Source organism: Scyliorhinus torazame, chromosome 3 (genome assembly GCF_047496885.1).
Source record: "Scyliorhinus torazame isolate Kashiwa2021f chromosome 3, sScyTor2.1, whole genome shotgun sequence".
Classification (NCBI taxonomy): domain Eukaryota; kingdom Metazoa; phylum Chordata; class Chondrichthyes; order Carcharhiniformes; family Scyliorhinidae; genus Scyliorhinus; species Scyliorhinus torazame.
In genome coordinates, this window is record NC_092709.1 from 18,586,108 (window position 1) to 18,603,631 (window position 17,524).

At 48.7% G+C, this 17,524-nt stretch overlaps 1 protein-coding gene across 3 annotated transcripts in view; it reads left to right on the forward strand.

Annotated features, from left to right (window-relative positions):
* Positions 1–17,524, forward strand: part of fam13a (family with sequence similarity 13 member A) — a 299,844-nt gene that overhangs the window by 274,949 nt on the left and 7,371 nt on the right. For 2 of the 3 annotated variants that reach the window (XM_072495341.1, XM_072495343.1), the window contains 8 exons: positions 193–331; positions 1,594–1,675; positions 2,775–3,004; positions 4,238–4,321; positions 5,558–5,653; positions 5,797–5,880; positions 14,170–14,366; positions 16,295–16,396. In XM_072495341.1, coding sequence (XP_072351442.1) covers positions 193–331; positions 1,594–1,675; positions 2,775–3,004; positions 4,238–4,321; positions 5,558–5,653; positions 5,797–5,880; positions 14,170–14,366; positions 16,295–16,396 — 1,014 coding nt within the window. The remainder of the gene's footprint in view (positions 1–192; positions 332–1,593; positions 1,676–2,774; positions 3,005–4,237; positions 4,322–5,557; positions 5,654–5,796; positions 5,881–14,169; positions 14,367–16,294; positions 16,397–17,524) is intronic. The other variant, XM_072495342.1, reaches the window with a different exon arrangement.

Genomic DNA, 17,524 nt, shown 5'->3' on the forward strand with positions numbered 1-17,524 from the left:
AGCTGGCACAGGCAAGGTGGGTCGAATGGCCTCCTCCTGTGCAATAAGCTTCCATGATTCCTCACTGTGATGGTCGCTGATGAACGGGCCTCAGCTAAATGTTCCGTAATTGTTGATGCAGCGTTTACGTTTACGGCAGAATATAGTGCGGCGCAGTTTAACGTGAGCACACTCTTGCTCTGATATTGACAGGCGGCGGAGCTCATCCCTTGGTTCCTATGACGACGAGAGGGAGGAGCTGACTCCAGCACAGATGACCAGGAGGATCCAGAACCTGAAGAAGAAGATCCGGAGGTTTGAGGAGAAATTTGAGGATGAGAGGAGATACCGCGTAAGTCATGGTTTTCCCCCATGGCAAGCAATGATGGGAGCTGTGTTGTAAATTTGTAAATAACATTTTTCAGGACATCACGTGCCCTGGATAGCCAATGAAGTGCTTCTGAAGTATACTCACTGTTATACTGTAGATGTACATGGCAGCCATTGCAGTATTGTGTTGACATAAAGCTTCACCATGCCTCTTGACCTTCATAGTAGTCAGCGAGGGAACAATTCCAAGTATGAAGTATGCCATCAATCCTAAGAAGTGAGGGTAGCTTTACCAGCTCTGGCTGTGTTGACAGGGCCACTCTTAACCCTTTAACTACAATCACAGGGCAGTAAATCGGTCACTTTGAGGGCCAGGTGTAACCCATATAGTACCATTTTTGAGGGTGAGGGACTAACATTAGATTCCACTAATCAAAAACCAGACTGAGTTGACATCGCCCAAGCCTGAAGTTTCCATAGCATGCCGATGATGGAATGCAAAATGGTCTCCTCCTCTTTGACGCAAAGTAACATGGCCAACATTCAAGGAGAGCCAGCATTGTTTTAATAAACATACCTTTCTTGCATTTTGATCAAACTCTGAGGAACGTTAATGGGAGATCTGGTGGGATGGAAAGGCTGACTGGGCAGGGTGGTTAGAGGTCGGAGGTCATGTCATCCAGCCAGAGGTAGTGGCCATAGCACAACCTCATCCTTCTTCAGGTGCCATGCCACAAGAAGGTGTCAGCAACCATGGGCTTCCATTGGGTTCTCCATGGAAGGACTGCAGTGGTTTGCCATTGCGTTCTGCAGTCTGGCTGACCAGGAAACCTTCCCACTCTTACTGCCTACCATCAGGTGTATTGGAAGGATTTACAGGCTGATAGTCAACCTGCTTGGCCACATCATGCAAGACCTTCCATGCCCCTCCCCCACACACATACACACACAAAACCCTGTTGCATAGAAATACCGAGGGAAGTAATTTTGCCCCAACTGGTGTCATGACTGAGACCAGCTGGTCCTGCGCAGGCTTTTGGGCCTACTGGATGTCAGGGCCTGCTCAGCCTGTTCACAGCTGTCATTTGGGCCTACTGGTTGTCAGGACCTGCTCAGCCTGTTGACAGCTGTCATTTTTAACTGCTGATTTGGAACCCGACAATGAAGACAAGTCTTCTTAACTCCTTGTTTCGTCTTGCGGCACTCTCCCCTTCAATTTCTTCTAACCAAGAATTATTATTGTTTCTTTTCTCCCCCCCCCCCCCCCCCCCCTCCTTTCCTCAGCCTTCCCACAGTGACAAGGCCACAAACCCGGAGGTGTTGAAATGGATGAACGAACTCTCAAAACTTCGCAAGCAGCTGAAAGGTAGCTTTGTAGCTGTTTCACCTCAGAATTCCTTCCCTAAACCTCTTTCTCCCCCACCCCCCCTCTTTCTACCTCCCTCTCCTCTTTCAAGACGCTCTTTAAAATCTCTTTCTGTGACTAGTACCGGTCCCACTGTCTCCTCCATTGCCTCGGTGTCAACTCCTTTGTTTCGTGCACTCTTGTGAAGCGCTTGGAGATATTGTCCGACATTAAAGGCGCTACGTAAATGCAAAATCCCCGGTTTTGCTGGTGGAGGGTGATTACTGGTGCCCATGTTAACCAACGGCGTGGGCTATCCCAGCACAATTTGTCCAATTCCCGTTGTCTTGCTCCCCCTCTTCCTCTCCCCCTCTCTCTCAACTATGAAGAGAAAACAAACGGAGCAAGAAATGCTGGAAATGCTCAGCCGGACACGCAGCATCTGTGCAGAGAGACAGAGCTGTCACTGCAGGTCAAAATGACATGTTCTGATGAAAAGTCACTGAACAACTGAATTAGGAGCAGGAGTAGGCCCCTCGAGCCTGCTCCACCATTCCAGTAGATCATGGCTGACCATGTAACTTCAATCCCACATTCCTAACGACCCCCAATAACCTTTCACCCCTTGTTTAAAAAAAAAAATTGTCTTATCCAGCTCTGCCTTAGAAATATTCAAAGACTCTGCTTCCACTGCCTACTGGGGAAGAGAGTTCCAGAGGCTTATGGCCCCCTGAGAGCAAACATTTTTTAAAAAACCGCAGCCCCTAGTTCTAGATTTTCTGACGAGGAAACATCCTCTCCACATCCACCCTGTCAATGCCCCTCAGGGTCTTAAAGGTTTCAATCAAGTTGCCTCTTATTCTTCTAAACTCCAGCGGATACAGGCCTAACCTCGCCAATCTTTCCCAGTAAGACAACTCGCCCATTCGTGGAATTAGTCTAGTAATCCTTCTTTGAACTGCTCCTAACATATTTACGGCCGGATTCTCCGATCCTGCGCCGGGTCGGAGAATCACCCTTGGGGGTAAGGGGGGGGGGGAGGAGGAATGTTTATCCAGGACAAAATGGGGTAGATTCACGCTCAAACTTATTCTTTTTCTCTCTTGTGCCCTTGTGGCAGAATCGAAGCTGAAAGTCTCCGAGGAAGATGTCCCCCCGATGAGACAGCGCAGCAACACCCTCCCGAAAAGCTTTGGCTCGCGGCTGGAAAAGGGGCCAGAGAAGGAGCCGGACAAGAAGCCGGAAGTGGCAGAGAAGGCGCAGAAGCCAGCGGTGGACGTGACGCTCGAAGTCATCCTGAAGAAGCTGCAGGACAAGCGGGCCGAGGTGGCGCGCCCTGAAGATATCAAGGTAACCAAGACGTTGAGGGCCATGCATTGCCCTTCTGTCAGATGTGGCTCAATGGGTCACTCACTTACCTCCCTGAGGCAGAAGGCCGCAGGGAGTCGTGGTCCCACTTCAGAACCCGCAGCACATAATCCAGGTTGGCGCTCCGCGTACGGTACTGCAGGTGTGCTGCACTGTCAAGAGTTGCTGACCTGTGGATGAGGTGTCAGATCGAGAGGCCCCATCTGCCCTCGTTGCGGCGAATGTAAGGAATTAGAAGAGTTCTCCCTCAAGAAACACCTAGAAACAGGTTGTCTATTAATTTGACCACTGCACTTTCCAACCTTTACAACACTGACTGAGTCACTGGCTGTGAAGTACTTTTGCAATAGGCGCCATATGGATGTAGCTTTGGGTAAAGGGAGGTGTCCAGCCAGGGTGAACCAGCTTTGATCTCCAGCAGTGATAAAGTTCTGCTAGGCTGGGGAATGTCTCCATGTTAATTCTTCTAGGTAGTTTTGTGGCCGTGGGAATGAATTTGTGATGGCCACCCCCATTCCGTGGTGCAGCTTGGATTCTACAATGTTGCAGTATCCATCACAGGGGGGGGTGAAATTGGGCCTCCGGGTAGATGTTCTCTTCCAGTTGAGCCAGGAAAGTAATGGCACCCATTGTCAAACAGACATGCTCCCCGCCTTTCACGTTGCTATCTTTTGCGCCACTGGGCAGGCACGTCCGCCCCTCCCCCCAGCCCCTCACTTGCAGTCAACAGTTGACATTTTGTTGTCTGTGTCGTCTGATTACAAAGCGATGAGGAGAGGTTAGATAAACTCGGTCTGTTCTCACTGGAACAACGGAGGTTGAGAGGCGACCTGATAGATGTCTACAAGATTATGAGTGACATGGACAGAGTAGATAGTCAGATGCTCTTTTCTAGAGTAGGAGAGTCAAGTACTAGGGGACATAGGTTTAAAGTGAGTGGGGAAAAGTTCAGAACAGATGTGCGAGTCAAGTTTTTTTACACAGAGGGTGGTAAATATATGGACCACGCTGCCTGGGGAGGTGTGGGAGCAGGTACGATAGTGGCATTTCAGAGGCATCTAGACAAATATATGAATAGGGTGGGAATGGTAGGGTATGAACTCCGTAAGTGCATACGGTTTTAGTTTAGGCAGGTACCGTGGTCAGCGCAGGCTTGGAGGACCGAAGAGCCTGCTCCTGTGCTGTATTCTTAAATGCCGGTCTCTCTCCACACAGGACATGACCCGCGACGAGATTGCGAGCGAGAAAGTGGCCCTGCAGAAGGGCCTCCTGTACTTCGAGAGCATACACGGGAGGCCGGTAAGTGTTCTCTGAATAGAATTTGAAACACAACAATAGACCTTTCGGCCCACGCGGTCCCTGCCAGTATTTATGCCACACAAAAGCAGCTTTCCCCCCCCAACTTAAAATACATCTGTGCTATTCACCTCACCAGCTCCTGTTTTGTAATGCATACCATACTCACCATCTCTGGAGTAAAGATGTTTTTTGGGAATTCCCGATTGAGTATCTTGGTAACTATCCTAAATTTATTGTCTCCTGGTTATGGACCCCTCTGCCCCAAGAGTAGTGGAAATCCAGTCCTTGCATCTAGCTTATCAAACCCAATGAGAGTTTTAAGGATCTTCAGCAGTGCACCAGTCTATCGATACCAGTTTCAGCTCGTTAATCAGAACCTCTCTGGTATCACGTTTGCGAAATTCTTTTTGCACCTCCGATGCCTCTACCTCACTTTTATTAATTGGAGGTAAGTGCTCCAGTGAGATCTTACCAAGCTTCTGTACAAGTTTAGCGTGCTTTCTGAGCTCGAGAGCACTGGGTTAAGTGCGCCAGGGTGGAAGTTGACTTCATACATCATTGTTAAAAATTAGGATAACCAGTCTCTTCCGATTTTGAGTCATTTCCATTGAAGTTGAAAGAACTGTGAAGGTGGGGGACACGGGCAGTCACTTGTCCACCGCCTGTTGTACAATGACACACAAAGTCGATGTCTTCTCCCATCTGGTGTGGAGAAGCCAGGACATCGTCTGGTTCATACCCAAACCGAGCCGGCTGGCCACGGCCAAGGAGTGGGAGATGGCAGCTGAGGGATATTAGCCCACGTCCCGATCACCCCTCAGCCTGACACAGCGGGCACCCCCAAGAATTAAACCCCGCAGGATGTCACTAGCCCACATTGGCCGAGCGGTCTTTCACATGTCAGGCAAAAGCTTTTCCTAATGGTGACGCGACTCGACCGTTTCCTGAGGATTTTAATCAATTAATCCCCCCCGAAGCCCGCAGCTGCTTTCTTTAAACGCTTCTCTGGAATCTTGCCAGATCTCTGGGAAATTATATGTCTTTTAAAGCAGAGATATAATAGTCACTGTCTGCCCCCTGACAGGAGCAATTTGGTTTATCAAAAGCCAAGCTCACTCGGTGACGGGAACTCCTCGGTTGGCTGTTTGTCTCTCCTCATTTAATATGTGGCCGCGTTTCTTGAGGGACAGTGGTGGTGTTGTCTAGACTCTGAAACGTGACCCTGCTTATTTTCAGGTCACGAGGACTGAGAGACAAATAATGAAGCCGCTGTACGACCGATATCGCCTGGTGAAGCAGATTCTGTCGAGGGCAACTTCTATACCTGTTATTGTAAGTAGCGAATTGAGTGCCGCGGAAATTCTGCGTGGGTTAACGTGTTAGCGGGCGACGTTACTGGGTTACTGTTGGGCATGGGCGAGAGGGTCTGCTGTTGGCCTGAACAAATGTAACCTGCTTGTTAACACCCACCACAGGGTTCCCCTTCGAGCAAGCGGCGAAGCCCTTTGCTGAAGCCAATAATCGAGGACGAAACAGCTTCCTTCATCGAAGACCTAAAGGTGAAACCCCCCATCCCACCCACCCCCCCACTGCTGACTAATCGCTGATTTCTGCAGACGTTCCAATCCTTGTTGGTTTCCTTGATTGTTACCAGGCGGAATTATTGCACGCCCTGCCAGCGAAAACATTGAGAATCATTAATGGTGACAAACCATCTCTAACCTGATCTGATTTGCAATGGCTTCTTAATGACCCTTTAATCAAAGCAGAGGAGGAGTGAAAAGATGCTGCCGATTTGACGCAATTCGGTGGATCTGGGTGGAGGAGAAGGTCGAGGTCGGTTGTTCCATCCTCCTCCCCTGCCCATCCCCAAGGCCTGGACACGATGGTAGAGTGTTTGAAACCTTTCTTTTATTTCTTGAGCGAAATTCATGAACAATGTTTCAGATGGATGTAAAGCAATGTTGCACTTTTGAGGTGGTTTAAATAGTGTAGCACTCTCCACCCTTCCTTGACGAGTTCTAAACAGCTGAACCTTTTTTTGACTTTGAGTGATGCCAACCAAGTACAATTGCCTGCCAAAGACTCGCACTCGGATGAGGGCACATCAGCGGCGGACTTACACTTTTGGGGGCCCCACGCCCGCCCTCTTTCTGGGGACCCTACATCACGCCCCGCCCTCTGGTGACATGGTGGCCCCACCCCAAACTCCCCCCGCCCAATGCCATCAACGTCCTCCCGACAGTTGCAGTAACAGCAGGAAAAGCTTGACGGTGACAACGTAGAAGTGTCCAAACTCTGTATCTCTCACCCATGCCGCACCTTCAAACCCGCAGTCTGCTTCGCAAATTCTGTCGTAGAAAAGTACAACATCTCGACTGAAAAGGCCTTGTCGGGATTTGATGTTGCGGATATGGAAGAGCAGCCACTCCCACTGAGCCACCACAAATCGTAAAATGGGGCCCTCCAGTTAAATGTCTGCCGATGAAGTGTAAGGCGTTTGTATACACGCGCCCTCCCTCTCCTTCACCCCAGTTATAGTCGTACGTTGAACTGGAGGCATCCCGTAAGAATTTGGAAAGAATAGGCTTTAGCCATCTTAAAAATAATAGGGCTGTCGCTGATGGACACAGGAGGTCCGGCCAGAGCTCCAGTGTGTTAGTCAGTTTCAGCTCACCGCTGATTGGCCCAAAGTTTTGCCTGCTGAAACTGACACGAGTGTAGCCTTTCTTTCCCTGGAGGAGTACAGAACCTGACCCTTCGGTTCCAACTTAACGGGGTGGTTTTTTAAAAAAAAACTAACATGCTACAGAGGGAGAGAGCTCTCTGGTTGCCTTGCAAAGCAGTGATCGCTGAAGAGGGGAAAGGAAGTTTGATGTCTCACAATATAAAACTGGGGCCAATGTAAAACTGGAGGGTACTTCAAATCCATGTCTGTTGCAGTCGATCACTCTGTGGGCCTATTGCCAAAGTTCAAAGTTTCCTGTGCACTGCAGAAGTAGCGGTACCAGGCGACCAGAGGAAAACACCTGGATGCAAACGCAGACTGGTTGACTGGTGCTTCCACACACACCACAGTTGCCTCTCAGCGTGACCCCCCCACCCCATTGGCGGGGGCCCAGCGCTGTGTGTTTCATTGAAGGTCCGCTTCTGGGTGTTCCGTGCGTTTTGCATTGCTGCAACAGAGTGGCTCGAGCAATTCTTCATTTCTCAAAGTAAAATAATTTTTGGTTCTCTTTTTTTTGAAGACAATAGTTTAAATTAGCACAATGACTAAGCACTTGAGGCAACGCAGACAGGAGCAGAAGTAGGCCTTCGGGGCCTTTCCAGCCTGCTCTGCTATTCAATGAGATTGAGGCTGAATTTCTACCTCAAATCCATTGTCACTCTATTGCCGTATCTCTCGAATCCCTGAGTGCCTAAAAACCTAGCGATTTAGCCTTGAATGTACTGTTATGGGCCAGGGTTTAGAGAACCCCAAAGTGTATCATGGAGTTCACCTGACCCACAACTTTTAATAGATTGTGGTATGGGGAGCACACGGCCCACTCTACAGGTGTGGTAGAGCAGAAACGGAAATGTATTTTTTTAAAGCAAAACAATGTTTATTCTATGAACTCAAGTTAACCTTTTTAAAACATACAGTGAACATCTTAGCAACCATTATCATATCATAGAATTTACAGTGCAGAAGGAGGCCATTCGGCCCATCGGGTCTGCACGGACTCTTGGAAAGAGCACCCTACCCAAGTCCACACCTCCACCCTATCCCCATAACCCAGTAACCCCACCCAACACTAAGGGCAATTTTGGACACTAAGGGCAATTTATCGTGGCCAATCCATCTAACCTGCACATCTTTGGACTGTGGGAGGAAACCGGAGCACCCGGAGAAAACCCACGCACACACGGGGAGGATGTGCAGAACCCGCACAGACAGTGACCCAAGTCGGAATCAAATCTGGGACCCTGGAGCTGTGAAGCAATTGTGCTATCCACAATGCTACCGTAATTCAAATACAACCCCCAAAGAATACAACACTAAGTAATCCTTTAAGCTTTCCTTTTAACATCCATAAGACTTAAAACACCTTTTACCAGAAGCACATCAGGTTAAAGTCACTACTGTTATTAGTTTTAAATCACCAGGATCGATTTACAGTCTTTAGATTACAGAGAGAGATTCATACACCTTCTGGCTGTGACTGCAGATATCCAGCTCTGAAAATGAAACTAAAACACACCCTGCAGCAAACAGCCTAAAACGAAAGTAAAAAGCGGACAGACAGCCCAGCTCCACCCACTCTCTGACATCACTGCAGTAATAAACACCCATTTCTTTAAGGTACTCTCACTACAGATACTTATATACACACCCATTTATAAACACCCGTTTCTTCAAGGTACACTCACTTGACAGTACCGATCAACTGAGCAAACATGCCCCGAAGGTAGAGAATTCTCCTAAAGGAAGTAAAGTGCCAAGATTCGTCCAATTTAAGATTATCACCAGCCCAAAATTTTTTTGAAAGGAAATCTTCTCCAGTTCCAGCTTTATTTTGGGGGTGTACCAACCAGCGATGTAGTTTGCACTGTCATTCTGCTCAGCACCATCAGAGAGTTGGCTGTGGCTCGTAAGTGATCGGGATGCGCTGTTCCTAAATCCCTCCTCCATCACTGCACCCTCCCCCCCCCACCCCCACCCCCCCAAACAATAAAATCTAGAAAATGTATTTCTTGGCCCCAGAACATCTCTGTCAAAATCCAGCCTTTTCTGTCCTCCGTCTGTGGTTTGGGCACCTCCAAGGACGATGCATGTGATGTGGTGAAGCCAACTGCTGAGGCCATGTTTGTGTTTTTGCCGGAGCCTTGTGTTTGTGTGTGCGGTTTGAAGCTTTTACTGAGCATGAGGGTGTTTTAACAGTTGCAGCCAGTTTCTTAGATGCTCACTTTAGTTACGATTACCTCTGTGTAATCCCCAATTAGTTGGCAGTTTAGTGGCAGGAATATCAATCGGTGCTCAGGCTCTTACCGGGTCAGCAAGGGCATTCTTCAGCACAAAGCTTCCTGAATACACACTCTGTGTGGTTACTGTGTGATTCAAGTGTTACAGATGTGGCCTTTGAATCAGGACTGGATATTGGTGTCAGTGAGTTTATTGTTTTCATAGAATCATAGAATCCCTACAGTGCAGAAGGAGACCATTCGGCCCATCGAGTCTGCATTGACCTACTGAGAGAGCCCTCCACCAAAGCCCACTTCCCCAACCGATTCTGATAACTCTAACCTAACCTACACATCCCGACACTTGGGGCAATTTAGCATTGCTAATCCCCCTAACCTGCACATCTTTGGAATGTGGGAGGAAACCGGAGCACCCGGTGGAAACCCACGCAGACACTGGGAGAATGTGCAAACTCCACACAGTTACCCGTGGCCTGAATTGAACCCGGGCCCTCATAATTCCTTTGATTCTTATGGTTTTCCACAACCCCATCCTTGCAAAATGGCAGCTCCCTGGAATGCAGGGAAAGCTAACCATAATGCCGATGCGTGAGTTTTTAAAACACCCTCTGTTCGTGTATTGTTTTATTTATTTCTTTATTGATGTAAAATGCACATTGTAAGTGACAGCCCCCACTCCCTACCTCCTCCCCCCCCCCCCCCCCCCCTGTAATTTTGCAAGGTATTAACCGTAGCCCAGTACTATTGCCTCTTAGTCAGAAGATCGTGCGTTCGAGCCCCTCTCCAGAGACCTGATCACAAAACCAAAGCTGAAACACTCAGGCGCGCTGAGGGGCGGTGCTGCAGTGTTGGAGGTGCCGTCTTTCAGATGAGACCTTAAACCAAGGCCCCATCTGTCGTGCCTTCTGCTGCCAAGTCCTGGGATTCCCTCCCTAGGCCTCTCTAACTCTCCACCCCCTCTTCTCCCCTTTAAAACAAACTGCCTCTTTGATGCATGATCAATTGCACAGAGATGAGAGTTGAATACAACTGAGGCTTTAGTACTCTAAGATGTGTGGCCTCCTACAGCAGCTGGCGAAATGGCTGCTGTATAGGGAGCACACATATTTATACTCCGCCTACTGGGCGGAGCCAGCAGGCAGGGACTACCCCCAAACCTGTAGTACAGGGGCCTTGCCACACATCTCCTAATATATACAACAGTGGTGATTACCACACTCTTGATCAAGCTTTTGGTCATCTGTCCTTCTATCTCTCTGGGTGGCTCGGTGTTAAATGTTGCTTGTGTGGAGTGTGCCTTATGATTTTTATTATATTCAGGGTGTTGTATAAACTACAAGCTGCTGTTGGCGTCCATTCTGCATTGCCAAGCACACTTCATTCCAGCAGAGATTTCACGTTCCTCTCTGTATAGTTAAACCGTTAAAGACTCCTGGCTCTGGGTCACCGTCCATGCAGTGATTCCTGGAGTCCGGTTCGATTCCGGCTCTGGGTCACCGTCCGTGCAGTGACTCCTGGAGTCATCGTCCATTCTGCTGCTTTTCACTGTGTTAAATAGTGAAGGGAGCAAACCTCACGTCGTGCATGTAGCACCATGGTGGAGCTCTCTGATCACTGAGGCAAGCTGCTGATTTCCAGGGAGGTTTCTGTGCGGTTTCGTTCTATGCTCTTTTTTTTTTTAATTTAGTGTACCCAATTTATTTTATTCAATTAAGGGGCAATTTAGCGTGGCCAATCCACCCACCCTACACATCTTTTGGGTTGTGAGGGCGAAACCCACGCAAACACGGGGAGAATGTGGAACCCCGCACGGATGGTGACCCAGAGCCGGGATCGAACCTGGGACCTCGGCGTTGTGAGGCAGCAGTGCTAACCACTGTGCCGCCGTGCTGCCCTTTTCTATGCTCTTGACTCGTGCCCACCCGCCAAGAAACTAACCCATCGTAACTTCTTGTCTACAAATATTAACGGCTTTGTTTGCTGCACAGAAATCCTTTAAAGAAGAAAAGTCTGGTGTATCAAGCTCATGGTTAAATCAGATTTCATGGAAGAGAAAGTTACTCTGTGAGGAGAGAAAAGTGCTCAAGTACACGGTTTCCGCCCATGAGGCCTACCTCTCGGGGTGGAGATATTTATAGCGGGTGAAAGGCAGCTTGCGATGACCTAGCACATTCGGTCTAGCAACCGGGACAGATGTAGGCCGAGGCCATTTGGGGTTTGCAATGCCAGGTACCCTGGGTGTTGTTTCCCACTAAGTGACATGCGGCCGGATAGGTTACACTGACTCTGACCGGCCCCATCTGAATGACCCGCATCCAGGGTGAGGTACAGGGAATTCAGCAGCTCCACGAGCGTGCAATGAAACGTGGGCTTGTGGTTATTACACCTGCGTTGAAACTTGGGACTCCCTCAATCTTCGCCGCTGAAGGATTTACTCTTGTTGCTTTTGTAACGTTGCTGTCACATAACGTTGCTGTCACGTAGCGTTTGCTGTGATCGCCCGTATCCGGTGGCTATTTGGAATCACATCGCCTGTAAAATCAGACATTCCGGTGGCATGCCCCATTGTGCCCGAAAGGGTTTTTTGGTGAACACGTAGCCATTAATCTGGACGTGACTCAAACACTGGGTTTCACAGTAGCCGGGTTAAGCGAGTACCTTTTACTGGCCTCTTCCGCGATTAGTTTTTTTTTAATGAGGTATGACATTATGCCAAACCCTTTATAAATCACTGGTTCGGCCCTGACTGGAGGACCATACCCAGTTCTGAGCACAGAAAATATCAACGTCTTGGAGAGAGGGCAGGGGAGATTGGCTGGAATGGTATCAATGATGAGGGACTCGGTTACATTGAGAGACGAAAGAAGGGTTTGCAAGGGTTTGTAGAGATTTAGCGCAAAGGCAGGTCAAGAGAGTTGAGGTACAGGTCATTCATGGTCTAATTGAATGGTCACAACAGGCCCAATGGGCTGAAAGGTATCTGATGTGGTGATATAACATGGAAACCAGTCCTTGGGTATTTATGTGGCAGGTAAGGCATTGGAATTCATCACGTTTGCCCACGCCATTTCTGTATCCTGGGAATGAAAATGAAAGTCGCCATAGTCCCCGGGGACCATTAATAATCACCTTTTGAGAGAGGGATGACCGGTGGTGATACCACACCTCCGGCGAAGGGCAAGGTTACCTCAGCCGGTACGGGAATTGAACCCGTGCCGTTGGGTGTCGCTCCACATCACGAACCAGCCGTTCCAACCAAGAGAGCTAACCCACCCCCCAGGAATATCCTTGAGCTGAAACATTCACTTCCTCCACCATGTGCGTGCTGTGATGTGTACCATCTTGTTTTTATTAATTTATGGGATGTGGGCATTGCTGGCCAGGCCAACATTCAATGCCCATTCCTAATTATCCTTGAGAAGGTGGTGGTGAGCTGTCTTCTTGAACCGCTGCGGTCCGTGTGGCGTAGGTACACCCACAGTGCTGTTAGGGAGGGTGTTCCAGGGTTTTGACCCAGTGACTGAAGGAATGGCGATACATTTCCAAGTCGGGATGGTGAGTGACTTGGAGGAGACCTTCCAGGTGGTGGTGTTTCCCTGAATCTACTTGATGGACTGCCCCAAACCACCAAAGCTTCTTTAACTGTACCTCCCAAATCTATGACCTTCGCCAAGGGCCCCCTCCATGGCTCACACCCTCCAGACCTGGGCATGTGTCACCGCTCCTTCGTCAGCACTGGATCAAATTCCTGGAGCTCCATATCTGAATCCGTGGGAGTATGTTCCACGTGTACCGCAGCTGTTCAAGTAGAAGGCCCTCCGTCACCTTTCAGACGGCTGGCTAAGTTTGAGCAATAAATGACGCCCACACGCAGAACATTAATTAAAAATAAAATAATTTTATCCCTTTAGCCACCCAGCCAAGCTAATTTTGAACGTTGACATTTACAGATCTAAGTGAGTGAGCACATCAACCAGAGGAGGCCATTTAGTCCCTCGAGCCTGTTCTACCACCCAATGAGATTGTGGCTAACCTGTTATCCAACTCCACGAACCTGACTTTTTCCCGCGACTATTAAATACTTCTGGCGAACAAAAATCTCATAAGTGCTTGATATTTAAATCAGCAATTAATTTGGCATCAATTACCATTTGTGGAAGAGAGTTTGAACTTTCATCACTCTTTGCATGTGGGAGGCGCACAACCTGTGCTGAATCTGAACCGGGGGGTAAAGTCGTGGGTTCGACCGCGGGTGCCAGTCAGTGCTCTGGGGAATGCGTAACAGCTCCTTGGTGCCCCCACCCTTCTCCTCCCCCCTCAGTGTGAGATCTCTACGGTCAAAACCCAAGTCAGTTGGTAGCATTGTACACCGGAGATAGTACAGAGGTTCATTAAGTGCCCTACCTACACACGGTTGTCAGCCTTCAGCTGGTATGTACTGAAGTGCATTTGGACATGGGCTAGAGTAGAATTTCCGTCTTGCTTCAGTGTTCTGTTTCACATTTGTTTTTTGAAAATAGATTAAATCAATAAAAAGTCCGTTGATTGTCCTATTTGAAAAGTTGCCTTTCTACTTGACAGAATTTCCTTACAAGGATGTGCTTTGCACGAGAAGCTGTCTTTGTCCCAGGTATGGAGAACACTGGTCAGTACAGACCCAAGAAGGCCCAAGGCTCCACCTCTTGGCCAAATGTGCCACCTACGCTCGCTGCCGTAGGCTACAAATGAGAAATGGGCCTGTAGCAGGGAGGGGCTCAGGTCTCCAAGGGAACGGAGAGTGTGGAAAGTTAGCAGAGCAAACGGCACGTCACCTCTGCAGCTGGAATGGCGTCAATGACATGTTCTTATTTTCTTAACCACGGCCTTGTGGTTTTGTTCTTCAGGAGGAGGAGGATGGCTCCGAAGATGACTGCAATGCCAGAATTGACTCCCTGGTTACGGGGAAGCCGGCTTTCACCATCCGCAGCTTCCTGGATCAACTGGACGATGACACCGATGGATTTGAGTCACCCACCGAAGACAGGACACCAACCCGATGCAGCCTTGACTTGAGGCTCTCGACCCTGCACTCGGCCTCCATGTGAGTTGAGAGAGCGCGGGCAACCTTTGACCTCCAGTCTTTCTTCTTCCCCTCGCTTCTACTGCCCACGACCTGTTGCTAGGCTTTTAAATCCAATTCCATATCACGAAAAAAGGATGCAGAGTGACTGGGGAAGGTGCAAGAAGGAGGATTTACAAGGATGATATCAGAACTGAGAGGTTCTAACTACCAGGAAAGGTTTAACAGACTGGGTCTTAATGTCCTTCCAGATAAAAGACAGAGATCTTTACAATGATCAATTGGTTTGATAAGATGGAGGGGGGTGGGGAGGGTGGTCCCATGGAAAATCCCATGTAAAGATGTTTCCATTGACTGGAATCTGAATCTAGGGGTCACTAATGTTAGATAGTCACTGGTAAACCCTGTAGGGTTTGGAACTCGCTATCAAAGGGAATAGTGGAGGCGAGTAGCACAGATGCCTTTAAGAGGAAGCTTGACAAGAACAAAAGGAAAAAGGAATAGAAGGGTTTGCTAATGAGATGGGACTGAATAGGGTGGGAGGAGGCTGGCGCGAAACACAAAACATTGGTGCAGACCAGTTGGGCTGAATGTACTGTAGTGATGCAGCTATTAATTACTATTAATATAGTAACCTTTCCAGGGAACCTGAGGACATCTCTCTGTCTCTTGTCTCTCTTATCTCTGTCCGCCTTTTTCCCATCCCCTCCCTCGTCTCTCCCCACATTGATAACCATGCCTCGTAGCTGCAAAGCTTGCCGGAGATCTCGGGAGATTTCACAATTAAATGCAGCTATTCTTGTAGAGAAATGGCCAATTAGGAATCCCAAACTCAGGGTCGAGACGCGCAGCATTGCGCTGGGCTGAGTGCACGATTATATCAATGGAGTCCACCATTTTTCATCTGTTGAAATTATTGGGTGAAAATTAGTAGACCCGTGATTTTCCATAACATTGCAGCTACTTCCTGTGTTGACTTCACACTGGTAAAACTCTCTTGAGATCTCATAGAATTTACAGTGTAGAAGGAGGCCATTCGGCCCAACGAGTCTGCACCGGCCCTTGGAAAGAGCACCCTACTTAAGCCCCTGCCTCCACCCCATCCCCGTAACCCAGTAACCCCACCTAACCGTTGGACACTTAATAGGCAATTTAGCATGGCCAATCCACCTAACCTGCACATCTCTGGACTGTGGGAGGAAACCGGAGCACCCGGAGGAAACCCACGCCGACACGGGGAGAATGTGCGGAGTTTGCACTGTCACCCGAGGCCAGAATTGAACCTGGGTCCCTGGAGCTGTGGGGCAGCAGTGCTAACCACTGTGCCGCCCATCTGCCCTCCGCCATTGTTCAAACTCGGTTCCCTCAGTTTAACCTCCGGCAGTGCAGGAGGAACAGCTTGGTGGCGGTCAAGGCTTTTGTGCTCAGGGTCCCAAGTCTTGTCAAACCCTGTCTAATCCTGCCCTTGCCCTCTGCTCACTGGTGAACAGGGTCATTGCTGACTGTGGCGTTGCCAACAGCCCCACATAAAACCAGCTCTCATATCTACCACCCTGAACCTTTGCAGCAAAGCTCTGTCTTCCCCGAACTACAACACAAGTTGGTTTCAGTCTGTAACTGTAAATAGCTTGTTGTCCATGCGTAGATCGAAATTCAGGCCTTTAATAGAAAATCTTAATTCCCAAGTTAAATTATCCCCATCACCATATCAATATACGTAGTGTTCAATTAAGCATTATCCGCTCATATCTTTTCATATTATGGAGTGTAATATCCTTAAGCATATTTTTATTTAATATTTTGATTTTTGTACGCAGTTAGTAGGCTTTATTCAAGAAAACATGTCTCTGATTGCTAATGGAAGGCAAAGAAAAAATGTCCTTGGTGCTTTTAATATTTCAATACAGTGTAATAATTCGGGGCTAACATTTTTGTCCTGACATTTCTAGGCCAGAACTTCTGAAACAACTGCAAGAAGCAAGAGCCGACAAGAAGAGGCTTCGCAAAACCCTGAGGGATTTTGAAGACACATTTTTTCAGGAAAATGGAAGGTTGTTTTCTCATTAAAATGTTTTCAGCGACGATGTTAAGTCGCAATCCATCGAATGTTAAGTGAATCCTGCGTGAGACCTTGTATTCCCCCAGCTTGGATCAAACATCCAGAGTTCTCCGATCGGTCCGTAGTGTAGGAATTTTAGGGGGCAGTCACCTTGACAGCCTCTGTAATAAGAGAGGCACACCCTTCCATCCCCACCCACCCCCACCCATTGAACTAAAGTGTCTCAGCTTCAGGTGACTCCAGTTTCATGCACTTCCGATACCCTCTAGGAATTGAAAGGCAGGCGGGGCAAACAAGGCAGGGTTTGGGCCTAAAACCTCCCCCGAAGGATTAACATTGCCGATAGTACAGTAATGAGATAACAGCCAGATCATCTTTCTTTTAATGAGGCAGGTTATGCGTTCACCAGGACGCTTGGAATAGCGCCACTGGACCTTTTACAGACAAGAGGACATAACTGAGTTCAGTGTTTCCTCTGAAAGATGGCACTTCCGGCAGTGCAGCACTCCCTCAGCACCGCACCCGGGCATCGGGCTAGATTTTGTGCTCAGTTGCCGGAGTTGGTCTTGAACCTTCTGACTCTTGAGGCGCGAGTGCTGCGGACTGAGGCACAGCCGACGCATTGGTCGGGAGTGTAGCAGGAAAATGTCCTTCACGTCACCTTTGAAGGAATCCCTGGCCTTTCCTGTGACGGCTGCATCCCGCAAAACCTGATCACCCTGAAATATGACTGCATGATGGAGGGACCAGTTTCCCACTGCACTGGAGACTTCCTCAACAGGCAGCATAGCGAGGAGGAACCCAGCCTGTTATCTGACCAGGAGAATGCCAGTCTGAAGGCACCTTGTACTAAGTAACTGCTACAGGATTTGGTATCTAACAGTGAATGCAGTGTTGGTCATTATACCAGGTTTCAGAATGGTTGTTTGCTTCCCTGGTCTCAATGCTTTGGAGAGATTGCTCCGATACGTTCCTCATTTCCTTCGCCATCATTGGCATCCATTACTTCTGCCGTCAAGGACTGCGCAGCGCCCCCTCAGTGCTGACCCTCCGACAGGGCAGCGCCCCTCAGTGCTGACCCTCCGACAGCGCAGCGCCCTCAGTGCTGACCCTCCGACAG